This window comes from Aethalodelphis obliquidens, unplaced genomic scaffold (genome assembly GCF_003676395.1).
Source record: "Aethalodelphis obliquidens isolate GAN/ISIS:26980383/991018 unplaced genomic scaffold, ASM367639v1 scaffold85, whole genome shotgun sequence".
NCBI classification, from domain to species: Eukaryota; Metazoa; Chordata; class Mammalia; order Artiodactyla; family Delphinidae; genus Aethalodelphis; species Aethalodelphis obliquidens.
Genome location: NW_020838029.1, coordinates 6,345,411 through 6,367,326, shown reverse-complemented (window position 1 = coordinate 6,367,326; position 21,916 = coordinate 6,345,411). Strand labels below are relative to the sequence as shown.

Sequence of the window (21,916 nt, the reverse complement as noted above, 5' to 3'; positions counted from 1 at the left end):
TAATTTCACTTTCAGATTTTTCATCATTAGTGTATAGGAATGCAAGAGATTTCTCTGCATTATCTTTGTACCCTGCTACTTTACCAGATTCATTGATTAGTTCTAGTAGTCTTCTGGTAGCATCATTAGGATTCTCTGTGTATTTCATCTACATCTACAAACAGTTGTCATCTACAAACAATGACAGCTTTACTTCTTTTCCCATTTGGATTCCTTTTATTTCTTTTTCTTCTCTGATTGCTGTGGCTAAAACTTCCAAAAGTATGTTGAATAATAGTGGTGCGAGTGGGCAACCTTGTCTTGTTCGTGATCTTAGTGAAAATGGTTTCAGTTTTTCACCATTGAGGATGATGTTGGCTGTGGGTTTGTCATATATGGCCTTTATTATGTTGAGGAAGGTTCCCTCTATGCCTACTTTCTGGGTTTTTTTTTTTAATCATAAATAGGTGTTGAATTTTGTCAAAAGCTTTCTCTGCATCTATTGTGATGATCATATGGTTTTTGTCCTTCAGTTTGTTAATATGGTGTATCACATTGATTGATTTGCATATATTGAAGAATCCCTGCGTTCCTGGTATGATTACCACTTGTTTATGGTGTATGATCCTTTTAATGTGCTGGCTGTTGGATTCTGTTTGCTAGTATTTTGTTGTGGGTTTTTGCATCTGTGTTTATCAGTGATATTGGCCTGTAGTTTTCTTTCTTTGTGACATCTTTGGTTTTGGTATCAGGGTGATGGTGGCCTCGTAGAATGAGTTTGGGAGTGTTCCTCCCTCTGCTATATTTTGGAAGAGTTTGAGAAGGATAGAGGTTAGCTCTTCTCTAAATGTTTGATACAATTCGCCTGTGAAGCCATCTGGTCCTGGACTTTTGTTTGTTGGAAGATTTTTAATCACGGTTTCAATTTCAGTGCTTGTGATTGGTCTGTTCATATTTTCTGTTTCTTCCTGGTTCAGTCTCGGAAGGTGGTGCATTTCTAAGAATTTGCCCATTTTTTCCAGGTTGTCCATTTTATTGGCATAGAGTTGCTTGTAGTAATCTCTCATGACCCTTTGTATTTCTGCAGTGTCGTTTGTTGCTTCTCCTTTTTCATTTCAAATTCTGTTGATTTCAGTCTTCTCCATTTTTTTCTTGATGAGTCTGGCTAATGGTTTATCAATTTTGTTTATCATATCAAAGAATCACCTTTTAGTTTTACTGATCTTTGCTATTGTTTCCTTCATTTCTTTTTCATTTATTTCTGATCTCATCTTTATGATTTATTTCCTTCTGCTAACTTTGGGGATTTTTGTTCTTCTTTCTGTAACTGCTTTAGGTGTAAGGTTAGGTTGTTTATTTCAGATGTTTCTTGTTTCTTAAGGTAGGATTGTATTGCTATAAACTTCCCTCTTAGAACTGCTTTTGCTGCATCCCATAGGTTTTGGGTCGTCGTGTTTTCATTGTCACTTGTTTCTAGGTATTTCTTGATTTCCTCTTTGATTTCTTCAGTGATCTCTTGGTTATTAAGTAGTGTATTGTTTAGCCTCCATGTGTTTGTATTTTTCCAGATTTTTTCCTGTAATTGATATCTAGTCTCATAGTGTTGTGGTCAGAAAAGATATGTGATATGATTTCAATTTTCTTAAATTTACCAACGCTTGATTTATGACCCAAGATATGATCTATCCTGGAGAATGTTCCATGAGCCCTTGAGAAGAATGTGTATTCTGTTGTTTTTGGATGGAATGTCCTATAAATATCAATTAAGGCCATCTTGTTTAATGTATCATTTAAAGCTTGTGTTTCCTTATGTGTTTTCATTTTTGATGATCTGTGCATTGGTGAAAGTGGGGTGTTAAAGTCCCCTACTATGATTTTGTTACTGTCGATTTCCCCTTTTATGGCTGTTAGTATTTGCCTTATGTATTGAGGTGCTCCTATGTTGGGTACATAAATATTTATAATTGTTATATCTTCTTCTTAGATTGATCCCTTGATCATTATGTAGTGTCCTTCTTTGTCTCTTGTAATAATCTTTCTTTTAAAGTCTGTTTTGTCTGATATGAGAATTGCTACTCTAGCTTTCTTTTGATTTCCATTTGCATGGAATATCTTTTTCCATTCCCTCACTTTCTGTCTGTATGTGTCCCTAGGTCTGAAGTGGGTCTCTTGTAGACGGCATATATACGGGTCTTGTTTTTGTATCCATTCAGCCAGTCTATGTCTTTTGGTTGGAGCATTTAATCCATTTACATGTAAGGTAATTATCGATATGTATGTTCCTATTACCATTTTCTTAATTGTTTTGGGTTTGTTATTGTAGGTCTTTTCCTTCTCTTGTGTTTCCTGCCTAGAGAAATTCCTTTAGCATTTGTTGTAAAGCTGGTTTGGTGGTGCTGAATTCTCTTAGCTTTTGCTTGTCTGTAAAGGTTCTAATTTCTCCGTCAAATCTGAATGAGATCCTTGCTGGGTAGAGTAATCTTGGTTATAGGTTTTTGCCCTTCATCACTTTAAATATATCCTGCCACTCCCATCTGTCTTGCAGAGTTTCTGCTGAAAGATCAGCTGTTAACCTTATGGGGATTCCCTTATGTGTTATGTGTTGTTTTTCCCTTGCTGCTTTTAATATTCTTTTTATTTAATTTTTGATAGTTAGATTAATATGTGTCTTGGTGTGTTTCTCCTTGGAATTATCCTGTATGGGACTCTCTCTGCTTTCTGGACTTGATTAACTATTTCCTTTCCCATATTAGGGAAGTTTTCAACTCTAATCTCTTCAAATATTTTCTCAGTCCCTTTCTTTTTCTCTTCTGGGACCCCTGTAATTCGAATGTTGGTGCATTTAATGTTGTCCCAGAGGTCTCTGAGACTGTCCTCAATTTTTTTAATTCTTTTCTCTTAATTCTGCTCTGCAGTAGTTTTTTCCACTATTTTATCTTCCAGGTCAGTTTTCCGTTCTTTTGCTTCAGTTATTCTGCTATTGATCCCTTCTAGAGCAGTTTTAATTTCATTTATTGTTTTGTTCGTCACTGTTTGTTTGTTCTTTAGTTCTTCTAGGTCCATGTTAAAGGTTTCTTATATTTTCTCCATTCTATTTCCATGATTTTGGATCATCTTTACTATCATTATTCTGAATTCTTTTTCAGTTAGACTGCCTATTTCCTCTTCTTTTTTCAGGTCTGGTGAGTTTTTGCATTGCTCCTTCATCTGCTGTGTGGTTCTTTGTCTTCTCATTTTGCTTAACTTAACGGTGATTGGGGTCTCCTTTTCACAGGCTACAGGTTTGTAGTTCCTGTTGTTTTTGGTGTCTGTCCCCAGTGCCTAAGGTTGGTTCAGTGCATTGTGTAGGCTTCCTGGTGGAGGGGACTAGTTCCTGCGTTCTGGTGGATGACACTGGATCTTGTCTTTCTGATGGGCAGGTCCATGTCTGCTGGTGTGTTTTGGGGTGTCTGTGGCCTTATTATTGTTTTAGGCATCCTCTCTGCTAATGGACGGGGTTGTGTTCGTGTCTTGCTAGTTGTTTGGCATAGGGCTTGCTGGTCGTTGAGTGGAGCTGGGTCTTGGCGCTGAGATAGAGATCTCTGGGATATTTTTGCCGTTTGATGTTACATGGAGCTGGGAGGTCTCTTGTGGAGCAGTGTACTGAACTTGGCTCTCCCACCTCAGAGGCACAGCCCTGATGCCTGGCTGGAGCACCAAGAGCCTGTCATCCACACAGCTCAGAATAAAAGGGAGAAAAGGGAAAGAAAGAAAGAAGAAGGTAAAATTAAAAAAGGAAAATAAAATAAAGTTATTAAAATAAAAATAAAGAATAATTATTAAAACAATTATTTTAAAAAATTAATAAATTTTTTATAAAAAAAAGAGAGGAAGAGGAGAGCAACCAAACCAAAAAGCAAATCCACCAATGATAAGAGTGCTAAAAACTATAATAAAAGGGCTTCCCTGGTGGCGCAGTGGTTGAGCGTTCTCCTGCCAATGCAGGGGACACGGGTTTGTGTCCCGGTCCAGGAAGATCCCACATGCCACGGAGCGGCTAGGCCTGTGAGCCGTGGCTGCTGAGCCTGTGTGTCCAGAGCTTGTGCTCCACAATGGGAGAGGCCACAACAGTGAGAGGCCTGCGTACCGCAGAAATATAATAATAATAACATAAAAAAGTTAAAAAACCTATAATAAAAATAAAATACAGACAGAACCCTAGAACAGATGGTAAAAGCAAAGCTATACTGACAAAAACACACACAGAAGCATACATATACGCACTCACAAAAAGAGAAAAAGGGAATAATATATGTATATCATTGCTCCCAAAGTCCACCTCCTCAATTTGGGATGATTCATTGTCTATTCAGGTATTTCACAGATGCAGGGTACATCAGGTTGATTGCGGAGATTTAATCCACTGCTCCTGAGGCTGCTGGGAGAAATTTCCCTTTGTCTTCTTTGTTCACACAACTCCTGGGGTTCATCTTTGGACTTGGACCCGCCTCTTCGTGTAGGCCTCCTGAGGGCGTCTGTTCTTTTTTCAGACAGGACAGGGTTAAAGCAGCAGCTTATTCTGGGGCTCTGGCTCACTCAGGCTTGGGGGAGGGAGGGGTACGGAGTTCGGGGCAAGCCTGCCGCGGCAGAGGCCTGTGTGATGTTGAACCAGCCTGAGGCACCGTGTGTTCTCCTGGGCACTTTGTCCCTGGATCACGGGACCCTGGCAGTGGCGGGCTGCACAGGCTCCTGGGAGGGGAGGTGTGGATAGTGACCTGTGCTTGCACACAGGCTTCTTGGTGGCGGCAACAGCAGCCTCAGCATCTCATGCCCGTATCTGGGGTCCGCGCTGATAGCCGCAGCTCGCCCCCGTCCCTAGAGCTCCTTTAAGCGGCACTCTTAATCCCCTCTCCTTGCGCACCAGGAAACAAAGAGACAAGAAAAAGTCTGTTGCCTCTACGGCAGCTCCAGACTTTTTCCCGGACTCCCTCCCGGCTAGCCATGGCGCACTAGCCCCCTTCAGGCTGTGTTCCCGCAACCAACTGCAGTCTTTTCCCTGGGATCCGACCAAAGCCGGAGCCTCAGCTCCCAGCCCCCACTGGTCCTGGCGGGTGAGCAGACAAGCCTCTCGGGCTGGTGAGTGCTGGTCAGCACTGATCCTCTGTGCGGGAATCCCTCCACTTTGCCCTCCGCACCCCTGTTGCTGTGCTCTCTTCCGTGCCTCCAAAGTTTGCCGCCCCCACACTGTGTCCACTCCCCTGTCTCTACCCGCAAAGGGGCTTCCTAGTGTGTGGAACCTTTTCCTCCGTCACAGCTCCCTCCTACTGGTGCAGGTCCCATCCATATCCTTTTGTCTCTGTTTTTTTCTTTTTTGTTTTGCCCTACCCAAGTACGTGGGGGGTTTCTTGCCTTTTGTAGGTCTGAGGTCTTCTGCCAGCATTCAGTAGGTGTTCTGTAGGAGTTGTTCCACATGTAGATGTATTTCTGATGTATTTGTGGGGAGTAAGGTGATCTCCACGTCTTACTCTTCCACCATCTTTAAGCTCCCCTCTCCGTGACTCTGTTTAATTGTTTGAGGACCTGCCAGACCATTTTCCTAAGTGGCTGCACCGTTTTATATTGTCACCAGTTGTGTAAGGCTTCTGATTTCACCACCAGCTTGCCAACACTTGTATTATCTGACTTTTTGATTCTAGCCATCCTTCTGAGTGTAGAGTGATATCCCATTGTGGTTTTGATTTCCTGATGACTGATTTTCTTTTTTAAAAAATTAATTTATTTATTAGTTATTTTTGGCCGTGTTGGGTCTTCATTGCTGCACGTGGGCTTTCTGTACTTGTGGCACACGAGGGCTACTGTTCGTTTCAGTGTGCGGGCTTCTCATTGTGGTGGCTTCTCTTGTTGCAGAGCATGGGCTCTAGACACTCGGGCTTCAGTAGTTGTGGCTCGGGAGCTCTAGAGCACAGGCTCAGTAGTTGTGGTGCACGGGCTGAGTTGCTCTGTGGCATGTGGGATCTTCCCGGAGCAGGGCTCAAACCCCTGTTCCCTGCATTGGCAGGTGCATTCTTAACCACTGCACCAGCAAGGAAGTCCCAATGACTGATTTTCTTGACAACTAATGGTATTGAGCATTTTTTCATATGCCTATTGGCGATTTGTACATATTTTTTGGAGGAATGTCTGTTTAGATCGTTTGCCCAATTGTTAATTGTTTTTTAAATTAAGTCATAAGAGTCCTTTATATATTCTAGATGCAGGTCCGTGATCAGATATATGACTTGCAAATATTTTCTCCCATTCTGTGGGTTTTTTTCCTTTTCTCAGTAGCATCCTTTGAAGCACTTTTTTTTTTTAAACTTTTATGAGGTACAATTTATCTATTTTTCTTTTCTTGTTCCTGCTTCTGGTGTCATATCTAATAACTGCCAATCCAGAGTCATAAAGGTTTACTCCTATGTTGTCTTCTAAACAGTTTTATAGTTTTAGTTCTTACATGTAGGTCTTTGATCCATTTTGAGTTAACTTTTGTATGTGGTATGAAGTAGGGTCCAGTTTCATTATTTTCCATGTGGCTATACAGATCCATTTTTTTGAAAAAGCTATTCTTGGGAATTCCGTGGTGGTTCATTGGTTGGAACTCTGTGCTTTTACTTCTGAGGTTGCGGGTTTAATCCCTGGTTAGGGAACTAAGATCCTGAAAGCCATGCGGCACAGCCAAAAAGGAAAGAAAATAAGTTATTGTTTCCCCATTGGATGGTCTTTGTCTCCTTATAGAAAATTGTTGACCATAGACACATGGAAATGTTAGTCTCCAAATGTGTTCTTTTTCTTCTTTGTGTGTGTGTGTGTGTGTGTGTGTGTGTGTGTGTGTGTGTGCGCTCTTCTTTTTCAAGATTGTTTTGGCTATTCTGGATCCCTTGAATTTCCACATGAATTTTAGGATCAGCCTGTTAGTTTCTGAAAAAAGAAAAAAGCCAGCTGGGATTCTGGTAGGGATTCTGTTGAATATATAGATCATTTTGAGGGGTATTGCTATTTTAACAATGTCAAGCCTTCTAATCCATGAACATGGAATATTTTTCCATTTATTTACATCTTCCTTAATTTCTTTCAATGATGTTTTAAAGTTTTCAGTGTACAAGTCCTGCACTTCTTTAATTTAATCCTAAATAGTTTATTTTTGATGGTATTATAAATGGAATTGTTTTCTTAATCTTATTCTCATTTTGCTCATGGCTATTGTATAGAAATAGAATTGATTTTTGTACATTAATATTATTAAACTTCTTTATTAGTTCTAATGGTACTTTACTGGAATGCCTAGGAATTTTATTTACAAGATCACATTGTGTATTAATAGTTTCACTACTTCTTTTCCAGTCTCGATGTTTATTATTTCTTTTTCTTGCCTAATTTCTTTAGGTAGGACTTACAGTACAGTGTTGAATAGCAATGGTAGGGGTGGGCATATGTGTCTCTTTCTTCATCTTAGAGGGAAAGAATCCAGTCTTTCACCATTAAGTATGTTTTTAGCTGTGATTTTTTCATAGATGCCCTTTATCTGGTTGAGGAAGTTCCCTTCCACTCCTAGTTTGTTAATTGTTTTTATCATGACAGTGTTTTATCAGGTTTATTGGATTCTGTAAAATGCTTTCCACCTCTATTGAGATCATCATGTAGTCTCTGTTTTGTTGATATGGTATATTATATTAATTGGTTTTCACTTGTTAAAGCAACCTTACATTCCTGGGAAAAATCCCACTTGATCACACTGTATAATTCTTTTATATGTTTCTGGATGCAGAATACTAGTATTTTGTTGGGTATTTTTGTGTCTATATTCATAAGAGACCTTTGTCTAATTTTCTTTACTTGTGATATCTTTGTCTGGTTTTGGTATCATAGTAATCCTGGCCTTATAACATAAGTTGTGAAATGTTCCATCCCTTTCAATTTTTGAAAGAATTAGTAAATACTTAGTATTAATTATTCTTTAAATGTTTGCTCCAGTCCTGTGGTGAAGCTGTATAAGCCTGGACTTTTCTTTTTCTGTAGTTTTTTTTTTTTAATATTTATTTATTTATTTATTTTGGCTGTGCCGGGTCTTAGTTGTGGCATGTGGGATCTTTTACTTGTGGCATGCAGAATCTTTAGTTGCGGCATGCAGGCTCATAGTTGTGGCATGCGAACTCTTAGTTGCAGCATGTATTTGGGATCTAGTTCCCCAACCAGGGATCAAACCCAGGCCCCCTGCATTGGGAGTGTGGAGTCTTACCCACTGGACCACTAGGGAAGTCCCTGTAGTTTTTAAAATTACTAATTCAATGTCTTCCTTCATTATACATCTATACAGATGTCTGTTTCTTCTTGAGTCAGTTTCAGTAGTTTGTCTTTCTAGGAAATTGTTCATTTTATCCAGATTGTCCAATTTATTGGCATACATTTTCTTTTTTTTCTTTTTTTTTTGCTGTATGCGGGCCTCTCACTGTTGTGGCCTCTCCCGTTGCGGAGCACAGGCTCCGGACACGCAGGCCCAGCGGCCATGGCTCATGGGCCCAGCTGCTCCGCAGCATGTGGGATCCTCCCAGACCGGGGCACGAACCCGCGTCCCCTGCACCGGCAGGCGGACTCTCAACCACTGCGCCACCAGGGAAGACCCTTGGCATACATTTTTCATTGCATTCCTTTGTAATCCTTTTTATTTCTCTAAGGTTGGTAATGATGTCTCTTTTTTTGTTTCTGATTCTAGCAATGAGGCTTCTCTCCTTTTTTCTTAGTCAGTCTAGCTAAAGTTTTATCAATTTTGTTTGTCTTTTTAAAGAATCAGCTTCTGGTTTCATTAATTTTCTCTATTGTTTTCCTATTCTCTCATTCATTTCCACTCCAATTTTTATTATTCTCTACCTTCTACTTCTTTGGGTTTAGTTTGCTCTTAACTAATGTGGAGGGTTATATTATTGATTTGAAATCAATTTTTCCTTCTTTTAAGTTTCATTTTATTTTTTTCCAGGTTTATTGAGGTATAATTAACATACAGCACTATATAAGTTTAAGGTGTACAGCATATTTTCTGTAAAGATATAATTAATTATATGTGTATATGTTTACCAATCTAATTATACGTTTATGAATATAATTTTCCATCTAAGCACTTTAGCTGCATCCCATTAGTTTTATTATATTGTGTCTTCATTTTCAAAATATTTTCTAATTTCTCTGTTGATTTGTTTTTTCACCCATTGGTTGTTTAAAAGTGTCTTGTTTACTTTCTGTATATTTGTGAGTTTCCCAATTTCTTTTTTCTTATTCTAATTTCATTCCACTGTGGTCACAGAACATACATTGTATCATTTTATATTTTGAAATTTATGGAGGTTTGTTTTATGACCTAGCGTATCATTAATTCTAGAGAATATTCTATATGCATTTGAGAAGAATGTCTATTCTGCTGCTGTTGAGTGTTCTCTAAAGGTCTGGTAGTTCTAGTTGGCTTACAGTGTTTTTCAAGACATGTTTCCTTCTTGATCTTCTAATTGTTCTAAGTATAATTCAGTTTAATAAAGTTCAAGAACACCCAACTATATCAATAATTGCATTAAATATAAATCATCTAAATCAGAGGTCAGGACATGTTTCTTAAAGACCCAATAGTAAATATTTTCAGCTAACAGGCCATAGGGTCTCAGGCACAACTACTCCACTCTGCCATTATAGGCAGGAAAATAGACATAGATAATATTTAAACAAATGAACATGACTGGATTCCCAGAAAACTTTATTGCCAAACAAGCGGCCAGCCCATAGATTGTAGTTTGCTCACCCCTGGTCTAAACACACCAATTAAAAGATCAAGAAAAGAAATAAAGAATGTGAGATTGGCTAAAAAATCAACACCCAAAACTACATGCTGTCTATAAGAAACCCACTTATATATGAATACATAGGTAGGTTAAAAATAAAAGGAATTGAAAAAGGTACACTATGCAAACACTAATCCAAAGAAAGCTGGAATGGCTATATTATCAGAGAAGACACTTTAAAGCAAGGAATATTACTAAGGATAAAGAGGGATATAATGAAAAAGTGGTCAATTAAACGTGACAACATAACTATCCTAAATTTGTAATGTACCAAACAACAGAGCTTCAAAATACATGAAACAAAAACTGATAGAACTGAAAGGAGGAATAGACAAATCCACCCTATGGTTGGAGAGAGACTCCAATACAGGAGTCAATAGAATAAGTCAACAGATACTTAACAAGGATATAGAAGACATAACTAACACTATCAACCAACTTGATCTAATTGACATTTATAAAATGCTCTACCCAACACCACCAGAATACACATTTATTTTCAAATGCACGTGGATCATTCAACATAGGCCATATTCTGAACCATAAAACAAACCTGAAAAGAGTTAAAAGTATTGAAATCATGCAAAGTATTTTCTCTTACCATAATGGAGTTAAATGATAAATTTATAAAGTATATGTAAAATATATTTTACAGTTCTATTTTTCCAAATATATATTTGGAAATTAAACAACATACTTCTAGTTGATATAGAGGGAACATATATCAACATATTAAAGGCCATTTATGACGAACTCACAGCTACCATCATACTCAATGGTGAAATACTGAAAGTCTTTAAGATCAGGAAGACAACAAGGATGCCCTCTCTTGCTACTTATATTTAACATAGCAATGGAAGTTCTAGCCACTGCAATCAGACAAGACAAAGAAATAAAGTGCATCCAAATTGGAAGGGAAGAAATAAAACTCTATTTCCAGATGACATGATACTATATATAAGAAACCCTAAAGTCTCCACCAAAAAAGTATTAGAACTAATAAATGAATTCAGTAAAGTTGCAAGATACAAGATTAATATATAGAAATCTGTTGCTTTTCTATACACTAATAATGGACTATCAGAAAGATAAAGCAAGAAAACAATCGTGAATAAAACCACATCAAAAAGAATAAAATACCTAGGAATAAACTTAACCAAGGAGGTGAAAGACCTATACTCTGAAAACTGTAAAACATTGATGAAGGAATTTGAAAATGATACAAAGAAATGGAAAGATATCCCATGTTCTTGGATTGGGAGAATTAATATTGTTTAAAATGTCCATACTACCCAAAGTGATCTACAGATTTAAGGCAATCCTTATCAAAATAACCCATGACATTTTTCACAGAACTTGAACAAATAATCCTGAAATTTTTATGGAACCACAAGAAACCCCGAACTGCCAAAGAAATCTTGAGAAAAAAGAACAAAGCTGGGGTATCATGCTCCCTGACTTCAGACTGTACTACAAAGCTACTGATACTCAACAAGTGTATAGAAGACATAAATGACACTATCAACCAACTTGATCTAATGGATATTTATAGAATGTTCTACCCAACAACACCAGAATACACATTTATTGTAATCAAAACAACACATTTATTTGTAATGAAAACAACATGGTACTGGCAAAAAAATAGACACATAGATCAGTGGAACAGAATAGAGAACCCAGAAATAAACCCATGCACCTACGGTCAATTGATCTATGACAAAGGAGGCAAGAATATACAATGGAGAAAAGACAGTCTCTTCAATAAGTGGTGCTGGGAAAACTGTACAGCCACATGTAAAAGAATGAGATTAGAACATTTCCTCACACCATACACAAAAATAAACTAAAAATGGATTAAAGACCTAAATGTAAGACCTGAAACCATAAAACTTCTAGAAGAGAACATAGGCAGAACACTCTTTGACATAAGTCATAGCAATATTTTTTGGATCTGTCTCCTACAGCAAAAGAAATAAAAACAAAATAAACAAATGGGACCTAATTAAACATAAAAACTTTTGCACAGCAAAGGAAACCATTGACAAAACGAAGAGACAGACTATGGAATGGGAGAAAATATTTGCAAATGATATGATCAATAAGGGGTTAATATCCAAAATATATAAAGAGCTCATACAACTCAGCATCAAGAAAAAAACCAACAAACCAATTAAAAATGGGCAGAAGGGCTTCCCTGGTGGCGCAGTGGTTGGGAGTCCGCCTGCCGATGCAGCGGATGTGGGTTCGTGCCCCAGTCCGGGAGGATCCCGCATGCCGCAGAGCGGCTGGGCCCGTGAGTCATGGCTGCTGAGCCTGCGCATCCAGGGCCTGTGCTCTGCGATGGGAGAGGCCTCAGCAGTGGGAGGCCCATGTACCGGAAAAAAAAAAAAAGGGCAGAAGTCTTAAATAGACATTTTTCCCAAGAAGACATACAGATGGCTAACAGGCACATGAAAAGATGCTCAGCATCACTAATCATTAGAGAAATGCAAATCAAAACCACAATGAGATATTATCTCACACCTGTTAGAATGTCTACAAATAACAAATGTTGGTGGGGATGTGGAGAAAAGGGAACCCTTGTACAATGTTGGTGGGAATGTAAATTGGTGCAGCCACTGTGGAAAACAGTATAAGGTTCCTCAAAAACCTAAAAATAGAACTACCATGTGATCATGCAATTCCCTCCTGGGTATATATCTACAAAAAAAGAAGACAATAATTCAAAAAGATATATGTACCCCAATGTTCATAGCAGGATTATTTACAATAGCAAAGATACGGAAGCAACCTAAGTGTCTATCAACAGATGAATGGGTAAAGAAGATGTGGTGTAATATATAAAATGGAATATTACTCAGCCATAAAAAAGAATGAAATTCTGCCATTTGCAACAACTTGGATGGACTTAGAGAATATTACCCTTAGTGAAATAAGTAAGACCGAGAAAGACAAATACTCTATGTTATCCCTTATATGTGGAATCTAAAAAATGAAACAAACCAATGTACATAACAAAGCAGAAACAGATTCACAGATACAGAGGACAAACTAGTGGTTGCCACTGGGGAGAGTGAAGTGGGGAGGGGGCAGGACAGGAGTATGGGATTAAGAGATGCAAACTACTATGTATAAAATAGATAAGCAGGGCTTCCCTGGTGGCGCAGTGGTTGAGAGTCTGCCTGCCAGTGCAGGGGACACAGGTTCGTGCCCCGGTCCGGGAGGATCCCACATGCCGCGGAGTGGCTGTGCCTGTGAGCCGTGGCCGCTGGGCCTGCGCGTCCGGAGCCTGTGCTCTGCAACAGGAGAGGCCACAACAGTGAGAGGCCCGCATACCGCAACAACAACAACAACAACAAAAAATAGATAAGCAACAAGGATATATTGTACAGCACAGTGAAATATAGCCATTGTTTTGTAATAACTTTAAACTGAGTGTAAGCTATAAAAATACTGTATCACTATGTTGTATACCCAAAAGTAATATAATATTGTAAATCAACTATACTTCAATTTAAAAAACATACTTTTTAAATAATCAAATGGGTTGAAGAGAAATTCGCAGGGAAATTAGAAATAGTTTGAATGGAAGTAAATGAAAACACAGCATATAAAAATTTGGAGGGGGCTTCCCTGGTGGCGCAGTGGTTGAGAGTCTGCCTGCCGATGCAGGGGACTCAGGTTCATGCCCCAGTCCGGGAAGATCCCACATGCCGCGGAGCGGCTGGGCCCGTGAGCCGTGGCCGCTGAGCCTGCGCGTCCGGAGCCTGTGCTTCACAACAGGAGAGGCCACAACAGTGAGAGGCCCGTGTACCGCAAAAAAACAAAACAAAAAAAATTTGGAGGATACAGCTAAAGCAGTGTTTAGACAGAACTTTGTAGAAATAAATGCCTCTATTAGAAAAAGAAAGATCTTAAATAAGCCTCCACCTTAGGGAAAAAATTAGCAAATTGAACCAAATCAAGCAGAATGAAAGGAGTAATATAAGAGCAGAAGTCAATAAGATTTAAAACAGAAAATAATAGATAAAATTGATGAAACCAAAAGCTGTATTGTTGTTTTTGTTTGAAAAGATCAGTGCAGTTGAGAAAACTCTAGCCAGGCAGATCAAGACACAAATTAACAATATCAAGAATGATAGTGTAGACATCACTACAGATGCTGCAGACATTAAAGAAAAGATAACAAGGGAATATTCTGAAGAAATTTATGCCCATTAACTTGAAGGGTTAGATGAGATTGACAAATTCCTTGAAAGTCAAACTACCAAAGCTCCCACAAAAAGAAATAGATAACCTGAATTGTCCTATACCCATTGAATTCATAGTTTAAAATCTAGTAAAACATGAAAAGGATAATAGATTATAACCAAGTAAGTTTTATCCTGGGTTCAGCATTGTAAACTCAATCATTTAATTCACCATATCAACAGATTAAGTGACAAGACTCAACATCCATTTATTATAGAAACTCTCAGCTAAACAGGAATAGTAGGGAAGTTCCTCAAGCTGATAAAGACCATCCACAAAAATGAAACCTACAGCTAATGTCATTTTAAATGATGAAAGACTGAATGCTTTCCCTCTAAGGACATAAGTCAAGGATGTCTACTCTCACCACTCCTGGTCATCATCATCCTGGTGGTCCTAGCCAATGCAATAAGGCAAGCGAAAGAGTGGGAAAAGACATACATAGAGTGAAAAAGATCAAATAAAACTATCTGTATTTGCAGAGGACACATGATTCTCTATATAGAAAGTCCAAAGAATCTACAAAAAAGTTATGTGAACTAATAAATGAGTTAAGCAAGTCACAGTATACAGGTCAATATTCAAAAGTTGATTATAGTTATACATGCTATCACTGAAGTTCAATAACAAAAAATACACATCAGTAGTGATAGAAGTCAAAATAGTTGTTAACTCTGCAAAGGTGGTATTGACTGGAAAGGAGCACGAGTGTTGGAAGTGTTCTATGTCATGATCTGGGTAGTGGTTTGAACATATATAAAAATTCATCACCCTGTTTGTTTAAGATTAATGCACTTCCCTCAGTTTATTGTATGTATGCTATACCTCCAAACTTTTGAAAACGTTCAGTCTAACAAGGGTGATTGGAAACCATCTCACATAGTATGGTAGATGCTACCTGATACAAGATTCTGCCCATGGCGATAACCAAGAAATATTGTTGACTGACTAAATGAAGCAGTTTGGAAACTTCCCCTTGCTTTGTTTAAAATAAAACCACAGTTGGTTTATATTGCACTGTATTTTCTGGTTAACTCAGTCATTAAAGTAAGGCAGGTAAACGTATTTGAATTAGATAGCAACAAGACTTTTCCAGGCTATTTAGGAATATCATCGTAATAATTTCAGGAAATGTAGACAACTCTAGTGAATGCATTTCAGGGTGTGAAAGTATTGGTGAGTTTACATATTTTAAAATGTAAAAGATCTGTCTACAGGAGCTGGGATAACCTTCAAATTATAAGTAAAATTAATTTTCCTCAATAGGAAAATCTCCCCAGAAGAGAGATTAGAATAGAAGAGAATGATAAAATGTAATCACAGAGAATGTTGCATTTTTGCCTCTTTCTTAGGGGACTTCTCAAGTGATCCATGTGAGACATTGCTTCTGCTGTATGAGTTTGAAGTTAAAGCCAAAATGAATGACCCATTACTGGACAGCTTCCTGGAATCAGTGTGGGAACTGCCTCATTTAGAAAGTAAAACATTGGAAACAATCGCATGTAAGAGCTGTATTTATGTTTTTGGAAGGCTGGTACCCATTTAAGTCGTACTACTTTTTTCTTTCTTCTCTCTCTTCTCTCTTTCCTCCAGGTGGGAAGCAATGTATCCTCATAGCACTTTGTTTCTCCTTCTCTAATGGCATTCTCAAACTATTTTGTATTATAATCGTTTGTGCATTTATCTTTTTCTTTAGGCTCCTTAGGGTCATGAGTAATAATTACTTGTATTTGTTGTACTTATAAACCCTAGCAAAGTGCATTGCTCATATTTATTTTATGTGTAGAATCGAATAATATAACTACACAATAGAGGTAGCTCAAACTTCAGAAAGTTAGTTTTGCTCAGCTAGTTAGAAATAGGCAATCAGCTGCTTCACTAGTCAAAAGTAATACACTCTTAGCCGTTTATGAAAGTGTACAGAGAAATATTGGTGATATTTTTAACACAATTGCCAACCTCAAATTTGTCATTGGGCTATAAGTAGTATTGGGGGGCTCAGAGCCTCTATGAGGATATACTGCAAGAAATGGCCTCATTATGTTCCCTTTATTTCTTTCACCCTCCTCAGGAGCCTATGTGTGGCTAATAAAGGTATTAGGTAGCCCCAAGTGCACAAGAGTCACATTTACCTTTCCTTGTCTTGCCAAGACAGAATTTCTAGACCTGTGGAGCTGGTGGCGTATACTTTATAGACATGTGATGGTGACCACTGTTCCTTGTATAATGGAACTCCAATTCTAGAGGCCTGGTAAATGCGTGTAGAAGTTTTAGGGGTTTTACCTCTGATACTTACTCTTATGTCAAGTGTTTCCTGTTTTTAATGTTAGGCAGAAACAGTATATTTAGTATAAATCTGTTTTTGATTAGTACCCTTTTACTTATCTGCTTTCTGTTTCCTTCTTAGTGTGCCCCTCCTTCACTTTGGTTCCTAAGATTATTGCTTCACCTGTATGACTATGCGCAGGCTTACAGAAACAGTAGGTTCTCTGTTGATGTTTGCTGAAGAAAAAATATAACCTGGTGATCCTACCATGTTACTCTGCCCAGAAAGTAGAAGCTATCTCTGAAAGCCACCATGGATTCATCATTTTAATAAAATTCATTTTTGGGTTTTTGTCTTTGTTTATTTATTTGTTTTTGTTCATCTGTCTCAGGTCAGTTTCATTAGAGAAAGTCAGTTGTAACGTGGGATGAAAACTGTGATGGATGAGATTATGGTGTTCACAATCTTTTTGCTTCCCTTCCTGTAGCATTAGCAATGGAAATGCCTGCACACTATCCTTCTATTGCTCTAAAGGCCTTGAAAAAGGCTTTATTTCTCCACAAAAAGAAAGAATCAGTTGATGTTTTGAGATACAGGTTAGTAAATATAATTCAACACTGAATCCTAGTTTTATTTTTTTGTTGTTGTTTTTTTTTCTTTGCGGTACAAGGGCCTCTCACTGTTGTGGCCTCTCCCACTGCGGAGCGCAGGCTCAGCGACCATGGCTCACGGGCCTAGCCGCTCCGCAGCATGTGGGATCTTCCCGGACCGGGGCACGAACCCGTGTCCCCTGCATCAGCAGGCGGACTCTCAACCACTGCGCCACCAGGGAAGCCCGAATCCTAGTTTTTGATAGCCAAAAGTGCTATAGTCAATGTCCCATAAGTCATCAATCATACTCAACTGACTCAAAAGATGATTGGGCCACTCCTGTAACTCCTGGACTAAAAAGCCCTCAGAATAGCTCCATATTTAGAGTTGTGTGATAGACCAAGGCAAGGTAAAGGAGTCTGGTTTTCCCAAAGGAGAAAAGAGGGAGAAAGTTGCTTCTTTGTGTGAGCCTGTATATATAATAAAATTACTAATTAAGTACCTTTCTTTCGTTCATTACTGAATATGCCAAATATACAGAAAAGTAGAGAGATTAATATAACAAACACGAGTGTATCCACCACTCAAATTTAACAGATGTTAACATTTTGCTACATTTGCCTCATATATTTTTTTCTAAGCACCTTTCTTTAAGGACCAATAAGTGCTGTACGTAATATAAAATAGTATTTATTGAAGATTTTATGTTCTCTACGCCTAGACATGGGGGAAAAATAGATATTGTGTGATTTTTCTCTGGAAAACTTCATTACAGTCTTCCTTTTCTGAGACATGAGAGAGTTCTCCTGGAATTACTCCCAATTTAAATCCCAATTCCCTTCTGCATTTGAGGATGTAACGAGATGCTTTAAAGTATCTGTAGATTAAACCAGCTCATAAAATATAGTAAACAGACACAACTCCTTAGTTCAGGAAACTAAAAAATATATATATATAGTGAAAGACAACCGTAGGCATAATAAAAGGAAGGATTGGTCAGCCCCCTTTATATCTTCAAAAATCTGTCTTCTGAGCTTGGAGGCCAGATAAAATTGAAGGAAGAACAGACGTGTTTTGAAGCTCTTAGTCTGGGATGAGATCCAGATTTTACTTATCTTAGCCATGAAGTCAATGATTTCTTTCCTTATGGGATGCGTTTTCTCTTTTTGATTTTCAGCAAATGTATGCACAGCTTGATTAACCTCTTCGTGCCAGATGGGGTGCCGAATGAAGAACTCTGTCCCCTGGAAGAAATTTGGGGCTGCTGTGAAGATGCTCTGAGCCTTATTAGCCACACTGTAAGTCAAACAATGATATTAAACTTTAAGCTAATTTTAAAGAACTAAATGATCTTATGTATTAGAAATTACATAGAATAATGCTTTTCGATATGAGTTTTAATGTAAATAAATTTGTATTAAAATGTGGTTACACACTATAAAATTTCCCTGGGTTTGTGAAATGTAAATAGTTAAAAGTAGAAAATTTCTAATACAGGTATACTGTGGATTAGGTCGAAGTAGCAGTACCATCTGGCATTTTGAATTACTTTGTATTTTCAAAACCTGGTAGAATTATTCCCCTGTGATGAGACTAACCCTTTGAAAAAGTTTATTATTATTCTGCCACTTCTGAGACAGGTGATAATAGAGTAGAAGGAACAATGAAGACCTGTGTTTTAGTCCCTCCTCTGCTTTTTTTTCTTTTTAGTGCAGGTTTATTCAGTAATTTTTAGATCAGCTTTATTAAGATGTAATTTATATACTGTAATATTCACCCATTATATGTATATAATTCAGTGATTTTTAGTTAATGTATGGTTATGCAACTGACACCATAATCCAGTTTTAGAATATTTTCATTACTCCAAAAATTTTCCCATTGCCCATTTGCAGTCAATCCCTGCTCCCATTTTCAGGCCCAGGGAACCACTGATCTGCTTTCTAGCTCTATAGATTTTCTCATTCTAGACACTTCATATAAATGGAGTCATATTTGTGACCTCTTGTGTCTGGTTTCTTTCAGTTTAGCTTACTGTTTTTGAGGTTCACCCATGCTGTAGCATGTATCACTCTTTCATTCCTTTTTATTGCTGAATAAATAGAATATTTTTATAGGCTATTGAATTAGTATGTCACATTTTGTTTATCCACTCACTAGTTGATAAATATTTTATTTGTTTCCACTTTTTGGCTATTACAAATAATGCTGCTATGAACAGTTGTGTCTAAGTCTTCGTTTTCAAAGGTTTGTTTTCAATTTTCTTGAGTACATGAATTAATGGCTCATATGGTAACGCTCTAAACTTTTTGAAGAACTGCGATCTGTTTTCCAAAGTTGCTGCACCTTTTACATTCCTCCCAGCAGTGTATGAGGGTTCCAACTTCTCCACATCCTTATTAACACTTGTTATTGTCCATCTTTTTTATTATAGCCATTCTAGTGGGTATGTAATGGTAGTTCATTGTGGTTTTGATTTGAATTTCCGTGATAGCTAACACTGTTGATCATTTTTTCATGTGCTTATTGACCATTTGTTTATCTTTTTTGGAAAGATATCTATTCAATTATTTTCCCATTTTTTAAATTAGATTCTCAGTAAGTTATGTGTTCTTTATGTATTCTAGATACAAATCCTTTATCAAATATACTATTTGTAAATATTTTCTCCCAGTCTCTGGTTTGTCTTTTCATTTTCTTAATGGCAGCATTTAAAAAGCAAATATTCTGAATTTTGATGAAGACCAATTTATTATTTTTTCTTTTATGGGTCATGTTTTTAGTCATGATAAGAAGTCTTTGCCTATTCCAAATTTACAAAGATTTTCTTCTATGTTTTCTTGTAGCTTTTATAGTTTTATTTCTTACATATAGGTCTGTGATTCATTTTGAGTTAATTTTTGTTTATGGTGTATGAGGTAAGGGTCTAAATGGTTTCTCATTTGTTTGTTTTTGCATATGGATATTCCTCCTCTGCTGTTTGACTTCAGTTTTCTCATTTGTAAAATGGAAATAATACCTTTTCTGACTCCCATACTGAGGTTTTAAGGATCAATTAAAATAATAATATGTGTTGTGAACTTTAACAACTCATACACAGGTAAGGTAAGGTAGTACTGTTATTATAAGGGAGCTATAAAATATTAAGAAGGTCAAATGGCTTGCTTAAAGTCACACAAAAGTCATTACTTGAGTCCATGTTAATATCCAAGGCTCCTGACTTGCCCAACTGCTTCTTCATATACAAACGTCTGCAAACCACAACAGATGGTGGAACAATATAGCAGGGTGACAACCTGGTACAAACTAGCATCATCTTACAGAAACCCAGAATTCTGGAGCTATGTAATTATGGCCTGTGTAAATTTAAGTTTAAAAAAAAACTTTAGCATTGAACATTTTGGAGATATATACATCTTTTTTTTCCCCTCATCTTAACTTTCTTTTGGGAAGAAGAGAAAATTAAATTTCTAAGCCATGAGCCTCATCTGGACCTTCAGATGTGTTTGCCATAGTAACAAATACAAACTAAAATTAAATTGTACTATAAATTCAAATTGATCAATTTCCATAGTCGCTATATAAGGCCAAAACTGCTCTGAGCATTTTGCCACTTTTATTCTGTCTAATGTATTACTGTTCCATCTCTCCGAATCTTGGGTTGCCTGTTAGAGAGGTTAATATTTTTTTAGTTTTTTGACCAGCCTCCCATCCATTATTGCTAATTCCCTGAAACATGATGGGATAGTTAGCTTTTCTATACAGAGATTAATTTAATAACCCTCTTGGCTCTTTACATAGTATATGTTGCTTTTTACTGTTTGATTGAATGTGCTATGCATCCCTTTTGTTTTAAATACTTGGAAAAAAATTTGCCCTTATTCGACTTTTCTGATGACCAGTCACTCATTCATTATTTATTAAGCAGATAACCTTTATCAAGTGCCTCCATACAGTGGCAAAATGGCTATTGCACAAATATAAAACCTCAAGCCCACACTATCATACTTTACATTTTACAGAGCATTCTTACATCCATTATTTCATTTGACAGTCCGCCCCCCAGTAATTCTATGAAGTAGGAAATGCTGGTATTATCCTTGATATACAAATAAGGAAATTTTTAAGATTCAAAAAAGTCAAGTTACCAATTTGCCTAAGTTCATATGGCTAATGAATGAAAATCAGAACTAGAACCGTCTGACCTCAGTTCCAGGGCTCTTTCCACCAGAACACACGTCTTATTTACCTGCTTTTGCTAGGAATTTCAGTTCAAAGGAGAGGCTCAAGTTGGTATCTAGTACACTTTTTGCCTAGCCCTATATCCCAAAGATTTTCTCCTCTTTTTTTAAGTTTTATAGTTTTATATTTTACATTTAAGTTCATAATACATTTTACGTTAATTTTTGTATGAGGTGTGAGATTTAGGTTGAGGTTCATTTTTGCTGTGATATCCAGTTGCTCTAGCACCATTTGTTGACAAGGCTGTCTTTCCTCCATTAAATTGCTTTTGTACTTCTTTTTTTTTTTTTTTTTTTCCTGTACGCGGGCCTCTCACTGTTGTGGCCTCTCCTGTTGTGGAGCACAGGCTCCGGACGCACAAGCTCAGCGGCCAGGGCTCACGGGCCCAGCCGCTCCGCGGCATGTGGGATGTTCCCGCACCGGGGTACGAACCCGCGTCCCCTGCATTGGCAGGCGGACTCTCAACCACTGCGCCACCAGGGAAGCCCGCGCTTTTGTACTTTTGACAAAAAATCAGTTGGGCATATTTGTGAGTCTCTTACTGAGTTCTCTATTTTCTCTATGTGTCAGTCCCTCTGCGAGTACCTGATTACTATAGCTACACAATAAGTCTTAAAAGCAAGTAGAGTGATTGTACCCACTTTATTGTTATTAGCTATCTAGTTCCTTTGCCTTTCTATATTCATTTTAGAATAATCTTGTCTAAATCTACAAAAATTCCTCCTGGGATTTTGATAGGAATTGC

The 21,916-nt window shown here is 37.6% G+C and overlaps 1 protein-coding gene across 1 annotated transcript in view; it reads left to right on the top strand.

Annotated features, from left to right (window-relative positions):
• TEX11 (testis expressed 11) overlaps nt 1-21,916 on the top strand; it is a 345,168-nt gene that overhangs the window by 289,709 nt on the left and 33,543 nt on the right. Inside the window, exons 26-28 of the mRNA XM_027093589.1 lie at nt 15,425-15,574; nt 16,826-16,934; nt 18,107-18,227. Coding sequence (XP_026949390.1) covers nt 15,425-15,574; nt 16,826-16,934; nt 18,107-18,227 — 380 coding nt within the window. The remainder of the gene's footprint in view (nt 1-15,424; nt 15,575-16,825; nt 16,935-18,106; nt 18,228-21,916) is intronic.